We start from the raw sequence: 17981 nt of genomic DNA, 5'->3' as shown, positions 1-17981 counted from the left end.
CGTGTGTTCTTTATTTACTGCCGATTTACTGTGGGAATAGAGAGAGAACCTGGTTTCCTATACTGTTTGGTTTTACAGTCTGTTGCTTACCATGGGAACTGATAGATAACCTGGTTCTCTATACAGTTTATTGGATTCTTAATTTCTATCAATTGGTATCAGAGCAGGTTCTTTTTAAAAGGTTAACACCTAAAAAAGATCTACATGGCTGTTCCACAAACTTCGAGGAAGGACAATCAACGTATAGACCACCAAGATTCAACAGCCAATATAATGGTTGGTGAAAAATAAGAATGCATGACTTCATCTTGGCTGAGGACTTAAAGTTGTGGGATGAAATCTGTGATGGACCTTTTGTTCCCATAAAAACTGTTGGTGAGGGAACAGTTACAGTCCCAAAAACAAGAAAAGATTACATGAATGCTAATAGAAAGGCTATTGAGAAGAATTTCAAGGCAAAGTAGATTCTTGTTTGTGGCAAAGGACCAGATGAATGCAACCGCATCTCAACTTGTCAGTCTGCTAAGGAGATCTGGGAAGCTCTCCAAACTGCCCATGAGGGAACTACTCAGGTTAAGCAGGCCAAAACCGATATGCTTACTACTGAGTATGAGCTTTTCAAGATGAAGGAGGATGAGTCTATTCAAGATATGCACACATGTTTCATCTCCATTATCAATGAGCTTCACTCCCTTGGAGAAGTCATCCCAAGAAATAAGCTAGTCCGAAAAATACTCAATGTTTTACCAGGTTCCTCGGAAAGTAAAGTGAATGTTATCACTGAAACCAAGAATCTATAAAAGTTGACCATTGATGAACTCATTGGAAATCTCAAAACTTATGAGATGAAGAGAAAGAAAGATCTTGAAAGAAGAGACCCCAAGAAGGAGAAGAACCTAGTTCTCAAAGCTGCCCACAGTGACTCAAGTAATGATGAATCTGACATGACGTATCTCACTCAAAGATTTCAAAAGATGATCCGTAAAAATGGTGTCCCAAAGAAAGGAAGTTCTAACAAGAACTTCAATAGAAATGATTGTTATTATAAGTGTGGAAAGCTTGGACACTTCATTCAAGACTATCATCTTTATAAGCAGTATCATTACAAAACCAACACTGAAAAGGTGGCTAAGAGGATCCAGGTCCTTGACAGAAAGTTCAAAAGAAGAGATGTTGCTGACAACATGGTAAAGCAAGCCCTGACTGACTGGGGAGATTCCTCTAGTGAATCTGAAGGTGAGGATGACCAAGAAGATGCATCTATGATAGTTATTGATAATGAGTCTTCAGAATATGAGTCAATCTTTGCACTCATGGCTAAATCTGATGATGACGAGGACAAGGAGGAAGATGAGGTAAATTTTCTTGATGTTCAAAAAATTTAAAAACTTACTCTAAGAAAAAATTGACGTTCTTAGCAAATGTGTTGATTGATGCCCCATCATTGCCTCATTAATAATAACAGTGTGATCTATTCGCCAAGATTGGCCCCTACATATATTCTTTAGGATAAATGAACACAATATCATTATGAAATGTCTAAGATCAACGGCTTGTTCTCTATATACTTCTAAAATTTATTCTGAAATACCTGAATTAGCACCTAATCCAACTACTGAAATAACTAAATAAATAACAGAAGAAAACAAAACAAAAAAAGAAGAAGCAGAAGAATAGATAAATTGTCGACAGGAACTCGATATTGTTGGCTAATAGAGAGATTATTATTCCACAATGACTAAACATGATGATTTGAGTTGAGCTTAATAAAAGAAGCGAGGATTCATATCACCCACTCCGACTTATTTGAGACTGAGGGACATATATAATTATTGTTGTTAACTAAACATAAAACACATCATAAGTATTTCCACTCCACTCCTATATAATATGTGATTATTGTACGTTGGGATGACCTCAACCAAAAAAGCTAACTCATGCGGTAAAATATTGCCAAAAACCCCCATAGAATACCAACTCCACACCCCACAAATTATGTGAAACAACTTAATAATTTCCACTATCAACAAAGCTGCTAATACTGCAGCCTCACCTTCTACCTCAATTGCATTCACTGACTCTGTGTCCAACCAAATAAGCAAATGACTAAGGAAATAACATTTTTAGGTAACATCATATTTTCAAAGCAAACTATTTTTCGTAACAATAATTTATATACATACTGAGCAAGTCATTATTGTACTGTACCTACCATTTAGGTGGTCTGCAGATTGTCGCATGTGATAATGAGCGACGTTTTGTAACCAAAGAATAATAAGACCCATTAAATTTTATTTGCATTGGACTTTGTTGATATTAAAACAGATAAAAGGGGAAGAGGAAATAGGTCAGCTAAAAGGTGGTAGACATAGCCATGAGAAAATTCCCCTCAGAAAATTTTACAACAAAAACAAAACACAAGACAAAGGATCGGAATCTGTAATTTTGCACTCCAAAAAGCTAAAAGCCTTTTATTTATTTTTTCCCTTGATTCTTTCGTTGTTGTACAAAGATTGGGATGTCCTATGTTGGATAATGTTGTGTATTAGGATTGTGAATAATGTGACCTTTGAGATAAAAATATCTATTTTGCAGCAATATGAAAGGGAAATGAAACTTTCTGCTTTGCTCTTTTCCTATCCCATTCGGCTAATGGATGTGCATATTACCTCATTAAGTTATTGGATATATTTATAAAGTCCCATGAAAGAGAAACAAAAGTTGTGTACGTAGTTTGGCTCGTTATAAATTATAATCATTAATCCTATTAGGCTAATGGATGTGCATTTTACGCAAATTATAGGGGCTTTTTGGTACTTGTGAACTCCAATGATTATGCTTGGTAGGGGTGTCAATGGATATTCGAAAATCGATTAAATTCAAACTGTACCGCACCAAATCGAATTTTAGGTTTCTTTTTAAGAAACCGTAGGTTTTTATATAAATCTATAACCGCACCGATAATTAGGGTAGGTTTTTTATTTTATAAAAATAAATCGAATAAATTTTACATGTAGAAAATATATTTATTTAGTAAGTTCAAAAATAATAATGCATTAAATTTTCTTTGAGCCTTGGAATTATGAAAACTATTACAAGCCAACAAGTAATTAAACTCAAAATACTAATTCCTAAAACTTATTATGCTACGTCTACTTAAACTAAGTTATTTCAAGTATCTTCATTAGCAAAACACAAAGTATTCTAGCGATTATGAGTAGCAAAACAATGCATTGAATATGTTTCCTTTCATATAATTTAGATTTATCTTTTTGAATATTTAATCTTCTATAGACTTTATTCTTGAGTCCCAACTTGGTATATCTTTCAACTCGTGTGATTAATATTTTTTCTTTGCCTTTGTTTGATTTCTTTTACGCTGTTGTAGAATAGTTGATGGATCTATACTCTAGTCATCTTTTTTTTTAATTCATCATCTTTTAAACAGTAAAAATGTCTAGAGAGTTTTGGTAAGTCCTATAAAAGAACGTATGTTATTGCAATTCTACTTCAGCTGGTGAATTTTACATGATATTAAAAAAAATACCAAAAATTAACTGAACCGTACCGATACCGAAGAGAAACCGACATGATTGAGACGATTTCGAAAAATCTAATTTTGGTTATACATAATAGAATAACCGAAAAATTAGTATAATACAAATTTTATAAAATAATCGGCTGAACCAAATCATTGACACCCCTAATGCTTGGTGGAAGTTCCAAGTTGTACAAACAATTCAACTATTATTGTCCACGTGCAAATTGGAATTTAATCCGGCTCTAGTGCCGGTATCGAAATCAAATAATTCAACATACTATGATAGCAAGGCATTGTAAATTTGTGTTACCTCTCTACTATTTTATTGGATAAATAACTAACACCAATGCATTGTATAGAACTATACGTGCGATCGAAACCATATATTTTACACAAACAATACTTTATCTATTTCTATATTACTACAAAAGGAGGAGGGAAGGTAGAGACTTTCCAATTACAAGAATTTAACAGTTATAAAAGAGATTCCTTACGCGATTTTAAATACCAAATTAAATATGCTATTAATAAATACACTATTACATTTAAATATGCTTCTCTATTGTTCCAGAAGAGAACATCCCCAATTTGAATGAGAGAATAAGATTAACATGAAAAATAGAATAACAAGAAAGAGCTCATTTAGTGGGGGTTAATTTAAAGATTTGTGACAGTTTTTGACCTCCACAAAATGAATTGTGGAGGTTTTAAAAAATGCCACAATTACCTTCGCCACAAGCATTTGTATGGGAGTTTTTGAGAACCTCCACGACAACCGCCACAAATTAATCTATAATTTGTGGGGGGTTTTAAAGGCAATCAATGACAGTTTATAACCTTCCAAATATGATCTTAATGTTTTAAAAAATATATTATGCGAGAGTTATAAACCCCCACAATTTCTATCTCAATCTTTAAAAAAAATTAAATACTAGCAGTTTATAACTGCCAGAATATTTGTTTTTCTATTGAAAATTTTAATTCTAGGATTCAATAAATACAACGTAAATCAAATTCGATTAAAAGTATCTAAACAAACCAACATCACAAATTCAAGTTCATATCAAACTAAAGTTATACAACACATACTGTATATGATAACTTAAACATTTTACAATCTAGAGTAGGTCAACAATAAATAAATATACAAAAGTGCCAAGTATTTACTTGGTGATTTGTATTGTTGTCACCTCATGATACTCTTACGCCCACGAGTGAAGCAGACTCACTCTACATATCACTATGTTGGAACTGTGAAATAAACCAGTAATTAATTTATCAAACCACACCAAAGTCAAAATCTTTTGGAACTAACTTCAAACAAAAGAAGCAACAAAAAGTACACAATTTCTGGAAAATTTTAAAAATATATACTACTAACTTACCTCAATATCTCATTTCTAGAGGAACTTAATCGTATTTTCTAAGGCATGAATTCAATTAGTATCTATCAGTAACGACTAATATGAAACAAATTTGGTTACTTGATAATATATGGAAGAGAAGTAAAAGAATTGAGAATTTAGGAGATGAGTTAAGAAGCATAACTTACCCCTCAGTGTCATCGTACAAGCACATCAATCTTTAAACCAAATTTGCATAAATTAACATCCATTCAAGTTGAATTTAACAAAGTTTTTTGTCCCTTGAACTACTTCATAGTAAGAGATCCTCCTAAAGGAAACATTGAACACAAACAACAACAACATACTCAGTATAATCCCACATGTGGGGTCGAGGGAGGGTAGTGTGTACGCAAACCTTACCCCTAACTGGAGAGGTAGAAAGAGTGTTTTCGATAGACCCTCAGCAAAACACTGAACGTCATAAATTTAAAGATATATTGAATCATATATGAATAACATTTCTAAACATACCTTTAAACCAAACACGAATACCATTCTAAGCATACCTATAAACAAAAAAAATGAAATAAGAACTACTTAATCATGCAATACTGTTACCTTCAGATAGGGCATATATTTAATAAATTTTCTATTCATGCATCTGCTGGTAAGTCAGTAACAATATTTTCCGTTACTACATCGTCAATTAGATGGTATGTAACTAGTTGTACATACTCGTCACCATGCCCAAAAACTGTTCAAGTTCTTGCTCTTGATATGTCTCATTCTCATATATTTCTTCTTCCATCATACAAATTAAATATTTTGGATTTGGATGCACAATACGTCATCTTCATAGTACACCTTTTGTGCTTGAAATGCTTCAATGTAAGGCTCATGTTCTTCACCCTCTATCTCTAGTAACCATATAGAAAATTATAGTTCACTGTCTTTTTTCCAAATAAATGAAGCATCAGTGATAAACTAATAATTAAACTACCCAAAAATCCCCAAGATTATAGCTCACTGTAAGACCTTAGCAAGTAAAACAGATGCTAAAGACCATGTAGTTTCTTGAGATTCCCCAATGTAGATGTTAGAGATAACATTAGCAAACACCCTGACAGAATAATCCCGATGTGCTCTCGCATATTATATTAATGTATGGGTTTCTTCAAGAAATTTTAACATCACACAACAGAACTAAATTATGATTGAAATTTGGAAAAGCTTTGCAAAACGAAAAGTTCTTTACAGAAACACTGGTTAATCTGTAGCCAAAAGTAAGAGATCTAATAGCAGAGCTACCGTTTGTTTAAAATATTAACATATTTTGAAGCATATATATTTAACAAGATTTACTCAATCATATTCTTCAAGAAATACTATTCCAAGGCAGACTGTCCATAAGGGTTTTATTACCGGTTCAAACAAAAACTAAACTGCAACTGAAAATCACAAATTATATGGCTACTGAGATAAAGAAAACAAATTGAATTAAGAGAAAAGCAAAAAACCACCTTAATAACGGCATTCTAAAGTTGATTTGCCCAAATGGATACTTCCCTTCAGAAAAATCCATGACATCCTTCAAGCCTGAAAATAATTGAACAAAAAATCATTAAATTGAAACATTGGAGCAATGAAAAAAACATAATCCCTGATCTCAAAAGTCAGTGTAGGAGCCATAAATTGAGAAAAATAATAATACTTAAACGTAATTAAACTAGATCAAAATTGAAGCAGATGAAGAAAGAACGCAATTGACGCGAAAGGAATGCACCAGGAAAGAAGACAGTTAAAAGAGAAAACCTTGAGGCATAGTGAAATTAAAAGAGGGAAAGATTTGGGAATATTTTTGAAACAGGAGGGAGAAATTACCGAGTATGCTTTTGGAGCAAACAAGTTAGTTGAGAAAATTATGTTTTTTTTTAATAACAAAAATATTTCTGGCATCAATAGCTAAATCTCAATATCAGATAAATGCAACAATATTTTAATTGGTACGTTGAGAATAACGAAAGTCCATGTGATTAGTTTTGTTATTATATAGTATCCTTTCAAAATTTAAATTATCTCAAATATAATGACTAAACAAAAATTATGTGTATACAATTATAAAACTTAAATATCTTTCAGGTAAATGTCACACGCGTGAAGTATATGTAGTTGTTGCCTCACGTAAGGGGTTGTTTATGGTCAATCTAAATGTCACGATCCTAATTTTTCTCTCTAGGATGTCGTGACCACACCTAGTCTCTAAGACTAGGTAAGCTTGACAAGTAAGCGGAATAACTAAAATGTTAAGCTAAAACTCCAAACGTCAACATCTACAATAAAAAAAAACTACAACTCAAGTAATAACAACTCCTAAAACCCGATAGATAAAAGTCAAAAGCTCTAAAGAGAAGTACTAAATATCTCTATACATCATAGTCTAATAAGGATAAGGAAACAACATAATAAAGATAGAGGGGGACTCCGAGGTCTGCGGAAGCTGGCATATATACCTTGAAGTCTCCATGTACGGACTAACTCACTAACAACTGGTTTGATAGGAAGTATCTGGATGTGCACAAAAAGATGTGTAGAAGCGTAGTATGAGTACACCACAACGGTACCCAGTAAGTGCCAAGTCTAACCTCAGTAGAGTAGTGACGGGGTCAGGTCAAGGGCCTAATATCACGATCCGGAATTCCCACCTTCGGGACCGTGATGGCGTATAACATTTCACTTACTAGGAAACCAACGTTAGAGAACTGTTAAGTCAATTTTCATTCAATTTCAATAAATAAAGTCGATAAGACAAAATGAATTAAAGTTGAGTGCATAATGACATAAATGCCCAATATCTACTACAAGACGGATCTGGAGTCACAATCCACGAGCTTCTAGAATTTATTACAAATAGAGTCTGAAAGAAATGCAACTGTTTTTAAAAAAAAGAAACAGTGAAATAAGAAAAATAGAAGGGGACTTCAAGGTCTGCGGACGCTAGCAGATCTACCTCGAGTCTCCGAACGAGCCAAATCCAAGTTGCTCCAACTCACGGGCAGTTAGGACCGATACCAAAATCTGCACAAGAAGTGCAGAGTATAGTATGAGTACAACCGACCCCATGTACTTGTAAATGTCGAGCCTAACCTCGACGAAGTAGTGACGAGGTTATGACAAGACACCTACATAATGAACTTGTGCAGTTAACAGTATATGTACAAGATAACAACAAATAGAAGCTATACATGTATTATTGGGAGAGGACATGCTAAGTGGATACCAGATACGACAGATACAGCGGAAATGATAAACAGAACAGTCAATATGCCTTTAACCAGTAAAAACAATTAAGCACAATGAAGAAAATTACACAACATCACCCTTCGTACTTTTACTCTCAACCTCACAATGAAACAATAATAATGCACGACATCACTCATCGTGCTTTTACTCTCACTCACAGTATAGATCAATAGATACGGCACGATATCACCCTTCGTGCATTAACTCTCATAATATGGCACGGCATCACCCTTCGTGCATTAACACTCATAATATAGCACGCATCACCCTTCGTGTATTAACACTCACAATATGGCACGACATCACCCTCCGTGCATTAACACTCTCCCTTACCACATAACAATGATCAAGTAATAACAGAGAGATAGGATCAACAAGAACAAGTCTTACTTCAACAATGGGTCCATAATACCAATCTCAATTTGGAATCAATACTCAATTTTCACGAAAACTCATAAACACGGTAGAAACGATCAATTTAACAAATAACGAGTTTAAGCATGGATAACATGATTAAAGAAAGCAATAATTGCAAAGGACAAGTCCCACCCGCATGCTATAACCCGACAACAACGCATAAGTACTCGTCACCTCACATATACGTTGTACCCAATAGCTAAACATATAGCAAATAGATAAACAAATCCTAATCCCTCAAGTCAAGATTAACCACGACACTTACCTCGCTCCAAAGGATCAACTCAAAGCTCAACCATGACTTTGCCTTTCAAACAAGCCTCCGAACCAATAGAATCTAACAAATTACCAATCAAACGATTCAAATTAAGCCTTAAAAACTACCCACAATTGCAAAGAATTCAATTTAGGTCATTATTGAAAAAGTCAACTCCCGGGCTCGCTTGGTCCAAATCCAAAATTCAGACTAAAACCCGATTACACATTCATCCACGAGCCCGATTATATAATTTATTTTGGAATCCGACCTCAATTTGAAGTCTAAATCCCCTATTTTACAAAAATCTCTAATTCTACCCAAATCCCCAATTTTCACCATGAAAAAACTAGATTTTAGGTTAAAATCTTTAAAAAAAATAGTGAAAATTGAAAGAAAATGGATTAGGATCACTTACCAATGATTTGGGGGAGAAGAGCTCTTTGAAAAATCGTCTCTAGGGTTTTCTTGTTTTAAAAATTTGAGGAATGAACAAAAATCCCGTCTAACTCCCATTTTGATGAGTTGCAAATGTCGCATTTACGAACTCCGCAAATATAAAGAATCAATCGCAAATGTGAAGCTCTTCACATCTCTGCTTTCATCGCAAATGCGATAAACTATTCGCAAATGCGAACAATGATCTCCCACAAATGCGACCCTTTGGATTGCAATTGCGATCATTGTGTCCCTTGACACACTTTGCAAATGCGAAGCTTTGTTTGCAAATGCGAACTTGAGGTGCCCCAGCTACTCTTTAGAAATGCGATGAGTAGCTCGCAAATGCGAACCCATCAGAGGTCGCAAATGCAAAGCCTGACCTCGCATTTGCGAGATCTGAGGCCTGCACCAAAAACTGAAGCACACCAACAATGTTCTAAGTCCAATTTTCACTCCATAGCCTTTCCGCAACTCACCCGAGCCCTTCCAGGCTCTAAACTAAATGTGCACACAAGTCTAAAAATATTATACAAACTTGCTCGCACGATCAAATCGACAAAATAACACCTTGAACTATGAATCGGACACCAAAATCAAATGAAATTTTCAAGAAACTCTAGAATTGCCATATTAACAACCGGACGTCCGAATCACGTCAAACCAAGTCTGTTTCTCACCAAAATCGACAGGCAAGTCATAAATATGGTATTGGACCTATACCGGATTCCAGAACCAAAATACGGACCCAATATCCAAAAAGTCAAACATTGGTCAAACATTTCAAAGTCATTAAGCTTTTAATTTTCAAATTTCGACAAAGTACGATAACTCGGGCTAGGGACTTCCGAATTCGATTCCAGACATACGCCTAAGTTCCAAATCACGATACGGATCCACCTGACCGTCAAAATATGAATCTGGATCTGTTTGCTCAAAACGTTGACTAAAGTCAACTCAAATGGATTTTAAGGCAAAAATTTTATATTTTCTCAGTTTTTAACATAAAAACTTTCCAGAAACATGCCTGAACTGCGCACGCAAGTCGAGAAGGGCTAAAATGAGGTATTTAAGGCTTCAAAGCGCAGAATTAGGTTCTAAAACATAAGATGACCTATCGGATCATCACACCTACTGGAATAATAAGAAACAAGGCAGAAAATATAATGATATAATGAAATGACAGAGAAGTGTAACAATAGAAATTCACAGAAGGTAACAACACGGAATCAAGAGGACAATTACAAAACGTAAGGAAGCAAGAATCTTACAAGTTAAGCAACAACTTTTCTGCCTCGCGACTTCCGCTTTTTGCAACCTGTGGGTCGCTTCTGCGATGCCGCACCTACGAAAAAACTATCCAGGCGCGGATTCCACTTAGGTCTAGGAGTTTCGCTTCCGTGGACCATGGCTTGCACCTGTGAGCTCGCTTCTGCGGAGAAAGAGACTGCTCTTGCGAACCTGCCCAAAGCCCCTTCTCCACTTCCGTTTATGTAGAGGAAAAGGCCGCGCCTGCAGAGGTGCACCAGCGCTCGAGTGTCCGCACCTGTGAGCCCAGCCCCTAAGGTCTCCTTTCGCTTCTGCGCTTCACCTTCCGCACCTCCTGTCAAACCCTCCGCATGTGCGATGACTCTAGCAGACTTGAGACTTCAGCAATGAAGCTAAGTCCAAAATTGGTCTGAATTCGATCCGAACCACATCCGGGGCCTCTGGTACCCGTTTGAATATACCAATAAGTCCTTAAACATCATACGAACTTAGTCGAGCCTTCAAATCACATCAAATAATGCTAAAACCACGAATCTACATCAATTCAAGTCTAATGAACTTTTAAACTTCTAACTTCCACATCGATGTTGAAACCTATCAAATTAAGTCCGATTAACCTCAAATTTTGCACACAAGTCATAATTGAAATTACGGATTTACTCCAACTTCCAGAATCGGAATCTGAACCCGATATCAAAAAATCTGCTCCTGGTCAAACTTTCTAAAAATCTTCCAACTTTTCAACTTTCGCCAATTAACAACGAAATGACCTACAAACTTCCAAATCAACATCCGGATACGCTCCTAAGACCAAAATCACCCCACAGAGCTATTGGGACCGTCAAAACTCTATTTTGGAGTCGTCTTCACACAATTCCAACTACGGTCGACTCCTATGACTTAAACTTCCAATTTAGGGACTATGTGTCCCATTTCTCTCTGAAATCAAAAAACCAAAACTCCCGGTGAGTCACATAATCACAGTATAACACAAGAAGGCAATAAATAGGGGGTTGGAGCTAATACACTCAAAACGACTAACCGGGTCGTTACACTAAAGCGTACTATTTCGCAACAATTATTTATACTTGGCTTCGAGCCTATATTTTGTACATAGCCTTAAGGTGAGCTTTTTCTTACTATTCACGAGGCATAAAAACATTAAACATTCATTAATAAGATCTCTATTGCTTAAAATTTATATATATTTTGTCTCATTCTACTATTTAGCTACTAATGCCCTATTCTTTGTAATTGTCAACGTCCTCAATATTAAAAAGTGACGAATAAAGAGGATGAAAAGGAATATAAATCTTTGGGTGAGCTACTTTAGCTGCTAGAGGAACAGGGCAACTCGAGATACACGAAAGATAAAAACGTATTTTCAAAGAGATTCGATCTTGCCAAAGAGGGGTATACACCTTTAAATTCTTTGCTAAAGATGAAAATATAAACTAAGAATGCGCGACAGTAGAAGAAAAACTAGCAAGTAAGATATAGAATTAATGAAAGACCTCTACTTTGTATCTTCTTTCCGCCGTGAAAGAATGTGACAATAAATAGAACAATGAACTACTATGGTTAGAAATTGACGTAGTTTGCATAGATTTATAGAGATTTAACTAAAATGTGTATATTGATTCAAAATTTTAACCAAAAAGAAGTTTTAAAATGAGTAAAAATTACATGAGTTAGTAATCATCACAATTTGTATCATATATCAACTATTTTTCAAATAGTTGAAATTAATGTATTTGTGGAGGTTATCAAAAACATTCACAAAAGAAACCTCACAATAAGGATAATTTTGTGGAGGTTAGAACAAAAGCGCCACAAATTGAATATACAATGGGAGTCTTCTACAACCCTCACAAATAAACCGCCCCAAAAAGAATTATTTTGTGGGGATTGGTACAAACGCCACAAAATAAATGTAAAGTGGGGGTTCTGTAAAACTCCTATAAATAAACCTCCACAATTTAACAGATTTTTTTGTAGTTTTTTTGATCTTCACAGACACTTTTCTCTTAAATATAAGGGATAAAATAATAGGATAAAATTGCAATAGCAGGGTTTTTAAAGAGCATCTATAGCTTTGGTGACACAATATTGACTCCATTAGCATATATCAATCTGAATAAAGTTGAAGATTCCACCAAGTCTAAGATGAAAGTACTTAAATTAAAGATTTTAACAAAATAAAAAGAGAAAACAAATTCTTTTCGTAATCATCTTCATTAATTTTTTTCTTTTCTATCTTTATGCTGTCAAATACAAATTACAATATTATCTGTCCAAAAATTAATCAGAGTACTATGTCCTAGCTAAAGAACAGAGAGGATATTACATAATAAAAAAAAGAGAAGAATAATCAACTTTACAACTTCACAAGGAAACAAATACTAGTACTCTTGTAAAGATTCATCAAATTCATTTCCATCACAGTTTCTAACTGCGACCGGCTCTCCAAAAGTGCTGCCAGGCCCGTGCCGGATCCTCTAAATATTTTGCATTTTTGAGGATCCGACAGGGGTGTGGCGCATTTTTGGAAGATCAGAGCAATACAGCTCAATCTGAACATGTCCGAGTTGTGGAAATGCTTGAACTCACGACAACAATAACTACGTCTCAACAACCAAAATATCCTTGTGCTTATGAATCTCTTAAACTCGTACGGGCAATCCATAGTTGTGGAATGTCCGAATCTTTCCATCCCAACCAGCTGTCACAACGACAAGGCCCCATGCTGGAGATAATGCTCTACAGTTAAGGTTTTTGTTGCGCTGTTGCTGTCGATAAAGATGATCATCGTGATAAGTAGAACGATGTTCATCATTTTCAGCACTGGGTATATCGTACGGAAGAAGCATTTCTTCTGGCCATGTCACAGAACCCCCAGACGTTACATCCATAGTAAACCAATTTCCTAAAGAAAATCGGCTTGAATCCCTTGTCTGAGAAAAATCCTCTTGAGGTTCACCTATTAGTGGATCAACGTTAGAACTGCCAAAATTTTCTGAATCATCTGCTGTTGTTGCCTGTCCTGACCATGGTATTGCAACAGAAACGCCTTTGGAGTGGAAATGCTCACACGACCGTATAGATTTTGTTTGTTTGGACGCTTGGATGCTTACGTCATTATAGTCCCAAAGATAAACATGCGAGTCCTCCCCAACTGATACTACGTGTTTTCCGGTTGAGGTAAATGTGGCAGATGTGTGGCTTCCTGATTTTGATAGACCTGTCATATAAAAGCATATACGCGTTAGGAGTGAGCCAGAATTTAAAATGAAATGTAAGCTTTTTCGCAGGCTTTTATGAAGGACTATGAATCGAAGCAATCGTATACCTTTATATTTATGCACAACCTCGACCCCATCAAGAATACGGATTTTGGAATCCTCAGATGTTATCATAACTCTTTGAGAGTCATTTTCGAAAAACTGCAAGAAACAGCCTTGTGTCAAAAAGACTACTAACAGTAATGTGCTAAAATAAGTTGAGTCAAGAGTTTTTAAGAGTAAAACCTGAATGCCTGTAATTCTACTGCTAGAGGATTTGTTCTTACTATGAAGATATATTTGTGTGTTCACGGAAAGTAAACTTTCATCGTTTACTTCATAGAAGCGGCAAGTACCAGAGATACAACCAACTATAAAGCCCTGTTTCATGGAAGTCAAAAAATATACGTCAGTCTGTTTCCTGAGCTGGGGGAATAGTAGTAATCATAGTCATTATGAATCAACCAAAATAACACATACCTTGCCATTTGGTTGATATGATACGGCAGTCACAATGTCATGCACATCGGCCCATTCCACAACTCGCTTTTCTGGAACTCCCCAAATACGAACTTTTCCATCTATGGAGCCACTGATGAAGATGTTCTCATTAACAGGATTGAATTGGATGCATGTCACTGATCACATTCAAATGAAACTCAAATTAAACTTCTTAACTATCAACAACATAGTGAAATTGCAGAACATCTAACAAAACAGTTACACAAAGTAAAAGCTCAAAACCATTCAAATTAAAGCTTCGGATATTTACCATAGTTTTTGTGATGAAAAACTCCATGACATCCATCCAGACCGACTTTCCATAGACGAACAGTTTTATCTTTGGATGATGATAGAAGACACTGCATTTAAGTATTCCATTCAGTTTCATGGCAAGTAAACAAGTGATGCAAAAAGCAGTTAAAAGATGACTCACGTTAGACGAGGACCAAGCGATGTCCAATATGCCAGCAGTATGGCCATGAAACTCATGCAGCGGTGACTCGTCAATCTTGAATACCTTCTCAGGAACAATAACAGGAGTGTAACAAGACTTATTCTTTTTATGCCCAAGCTTGCCTTTGATGCGGTGACTGCTGAAATTGAACTCAGGTGATTCACATGATGAATCGACAGTGACCAGCCAAATTCGAACAACTCCATCTTCCCCACCACTTGCCAAATATTTCCCATCTGGACTAAACTTCATTGTCCAAATTAGGCCGTTGTGAGCACTAATTTCTTGTCCACAGTAAACAGCACTGAACTCCTTAAACCTTTTCCTGTTCAGATGCACTTCCATTGGAGTTACCTTCTGCTTTTCGGTGAATACCTTAGATACATCAGTTGATTGACTTTTCCTCATCTTTTGGCTAAATTGTTTCCACCACTTGTTCTTCATTTTCTGGTTTTTCGACTTACTATCCTTGCCGTGAGTGGGATCGGAAGTGGCATCGAAACAAGTATGTTCTCCCTCAGGAGAATGCTCAGTGCAACCACTACTTGAAACTTCAGCCAGATCATTAAACCAAGTCTGATCTAATTCATCGGCAGACGAATTTGCACTACCACTGGATTCCCTTTCATTACACATAAAATCTTCCTCTGAAGCAGAACTACAGACTGCACCACTGCTTTCTGTAATCCTATTCAGTCCCATTGAATCAGATGCATCAGAGACTACACTAGGTAGGCAGTCAAATTCAACAAATCCCATTTCGTGCAAAAAATTCTCTCGTCGTGTCTTCACACTTTCTGGCTCCTCCAACCATAAATCATACCCCGACTTCTTTTCTACAAAAGCATGTTCTTCTGACAACAGTGACTCAACAGAATCAAAGAAAACTTCTTCTACTTCATTTAAACTCTGCATTTCTTGCATTGTTTTCAATATCAGAATTCCACATCAAACTCCCAATTATCCTCTCACCACTTACTCTTTAAATACCTCAGGCCAATACCCGAGTTTTAGGACCGAGTTTCACTCACTATATAATTAAAAAAACTTAAATGAATCCTAGATATGCAAATTCCACTTAAGATGTATTAAAAAATTAGCACACCATGTCTCCATACAAGGTACCAATCACCAAACACTATACAAAAACCACAGTGACAACTAGTTTTGTTTCAAAGTAGAAGCTTCTTTGTTCACACACTAAACTCACTAAACAAAAGATCAAGAACCTTTTGGTGTGTTGTATTAAAGGAATTGTTTTTGTACCTTAAGTTCCTCTTAAGGCAACAGAATAATCCCAACAAGTTTCACCGTCCTGCCGATGATTGAGGCCACTGTACCATTCAACCTCCAAATGGTTAAATACTTAACAATATAATAATAAACTCAAAGAACACTTCTTCTCTTCAAAGTTCTTTGTATTGACCCAAGTAATGTTTGCTCCAAAGTTAAAAACAATGCACATACAAGAGTAAATGGCGGATTAAGGAAAGGTGAAAAATGGTTATATAATTTCACCAATCATAAACCACCAAATCTCTCAGTTATAGCCTTCTAATCTTTAAGACTCTCTCCTCATATAGCTGTGGCTCCAAGACTTCAACTTTGAGCTTAAAACTCTGAAAATAACCAAAACACAATTTTCAGATAACTCATAAACAGGGCAAAAACTTCACAGAAACAAAATCCCCTTTCACTAAAACTACAAAAAAACAAACACAAAATCATTTTAGCAGCTTTAAGCAAAACCCATTTTAAATCATTAAAAACCAACCCATAATTTTCCCTAAAATATAAACATTTGAAGCAGAACCAAATTTAGATAACTCAAAATTCAAGAAAACATAGCCCATTTTTCACAAAACTCAAAAAAATGAGGGGAAAAAACCCAAAAAAGTCAGAAAAACAACTATTATTCCTGATCCTTTTTTCCCCATCAAAATGAACCTCACAAGATGAGATTTTAGAAAAGAAAAAGAAATTAAAATTAAGGTACAAAAACAAGAAAGCGGATATTACAAGTGTAAGAAAAGAGACAGGTAACATACAGGCTGTTGTTTGTTTTGAATTCGCTATAAATGAAAGACGATTCTTGTTTCTCTCTCAGCTCAAAGTAAAAAAATTGTACTACTACTAGTCAATATAGGGTAGTGAAGTTGGGCATAGTAGTAGCTGTTGTCTATTAAGAAAGAGAAAGCGATGGTTCATTTCTCCAACTTCAAATAAGAACCAATAGAGATTTTATATTTATATATATAGGAAATGGAAAGCTTTGGATTTTACATTACAGTAACAAATCACAGTAGTATAATAGAAGATTCTTTTTGTTCTTTCATTTTTACAACAATGGATAATAAGGCTTGCTTGAAATGTTAAGATAATATCCTAAAAACAACTTACTTTATATAGTAAACGTTTGAACAATATTTGGTTAAAGTTGAAATAAAAGATTATTTAAAGTTAAAAAGTTTATTTGATAACTGAAATGTATAACACTTTGTATTCTAAGAATTACATTCTCAAAAAGTAAATTTTACTGGACCCGATACTTATACCAACTTAATAAATATCCTCACATACACTATCACCATAGTTATAATAACAACAAACTAAGTCCTAAACAAGTTGGCATAAAAATGCATGTAAAATATGATTCATCATTTTTGTGTGTGTGTTTTGATTTAAACGCGATACAAGCAAATTTTTAATGTTGGTCAAAATATTTTTAGCCTCTAATTAGTGACCTAAATTCAAACGATGAGAACACAATATATTGTTTAGTTACAAGTTACATAGTTGTTATGAAACTATATTGAAGACTACAATATGTAATTCCATTACAATTTTGAATTTCGAGCTACTAAAGTTAAAATTTGACAAATTTTCTTGTTTTGTATTAATGATTAATAATGCTCGAATTTCCGAATAATTAGGAATAAAGTTCGGCCGTATAATCCAAAATGATAGCATAAATACAGATTGTAACAGTGGAGACTATCTTCGCTTGATTTATCCCACCACCAAACCTCAATTATTTCCAAATGCCAGAGAAATTTGTGCAACACAAGTGTTGTACGATACGCATGAACCACAGTACTTTACGTGGCACGAAGAAAATTGTTGCCCCCATTATTGGTTCCCTTTCTTAAAACTTTGGATTCTTCATTTGGAACTT

General features: G+C 35.1%; 2 protein-coding genes and 1 long non-coding RNA gene across 7 annotated transcripts; 1 reads left to right on the top strand and 2 right to left on the bottom strand.

Annotated features, from left to right (window-relative positions):
• The first annotated feature begins 293 nt into the window (after window positions 1–293).
• LOC104230723 (uncharacterized) lies at window positions 294–800 on the top strand. Its single transcript, XM_009783600.1, has 2 exons — window positions 294–455; window positions 519–800. The coding sequence occupies exons 1-2, from the start codon at window positions 294–296 to the stop codon at window positions 798–800; spliced, it is 444 nt and encodes a 147-aa protein (XP_009781902.1).
• Window positions 801–4539: 3739 nt separating this feature from the next.
• Window positions 4540–6854, bottom strand: LOC104230721 (uncharacterized). Of its 4 annotated transcripts, none has more exons than XR_711926.2 (5): window positions 6769–6854; window positions 6408–6483; window positions 5419–5453; window positions 5094–5215; window positions 4540–4792 (listed from the first exon to the last, which is right to left on the bottom strand). It is a non-coding gene; the product is annotated as an uncharacterized lncRNA (long non-coding RNA). The 4 variants fall into 4 exon arrangements; XR_711924.2 differs by having other exon boundaries at window positions 6700–6772; XR_011407451.1 differs by lacking the exon at window positions 6769–6854 and adding an exon at window positions 6599–6691.
• A 5929-nt stretch (window positions 6855–12783) lies between these two features.
• On the bottom strand, window positions 12784–17010 carry LOC104230722 (uncharacterized WD repeat-containing protein C3H5.08c). 2 transcript variants are annotated; one of them, XM_009783598.2, is made up of 7 exons: window positions 16855–17010; window positions 14786–16425; window positions 14621–14711; window positions 14329–14486; window positions 14095–14229; window positions 13917–14010; window positions 12784–13808 (listed from the first exon to the last, which is right to left on the bottom strand). In XM_009783598.2, exons 2-7 carry the CDS (start codon window positions 15728–15730, stop codon window positions 13231–13233), a joined length of 2001 nt encoding a protein of 666 aa, XP_009781900.1. In that variant the 5' UTR covers window positions 15731–16425; window positions 16855–17010; the 3' UTR covers window positions 12784–13230. The 2 variants fall into 2 exon arrangements, with proteins under 2 accessions (XP_009781900.1, XP_070030812.1); XM_070174711.1 differs by lacking the exon at window positions 16855–17010 and having other exon boundaries at window positions 14786–16840.
• Window positions 17011–17981: the final 971 nt, after the last annotated feature.

Source organism: Nicotiana sylvestris, chromosome 5, assembly GCF_000393655.2.
Source record: "Nicotiana sylvestris chromosome 5, ASM39365v2, whole genome shotgun sequence".
In the NCBI taxonomy this organism is placed as follows: domain Eukaryota; kingdom Viridiplantae; phylum Streptophyta; class Magnoliopsida; order Solanales; family Solanaceae; genus Nicotiana; species Nicotiana sylvestris.
Note: the sequence above shows the minus strand (reverse complement) of the source record. Positions and strands in the feature narration are given on the sequence as shown.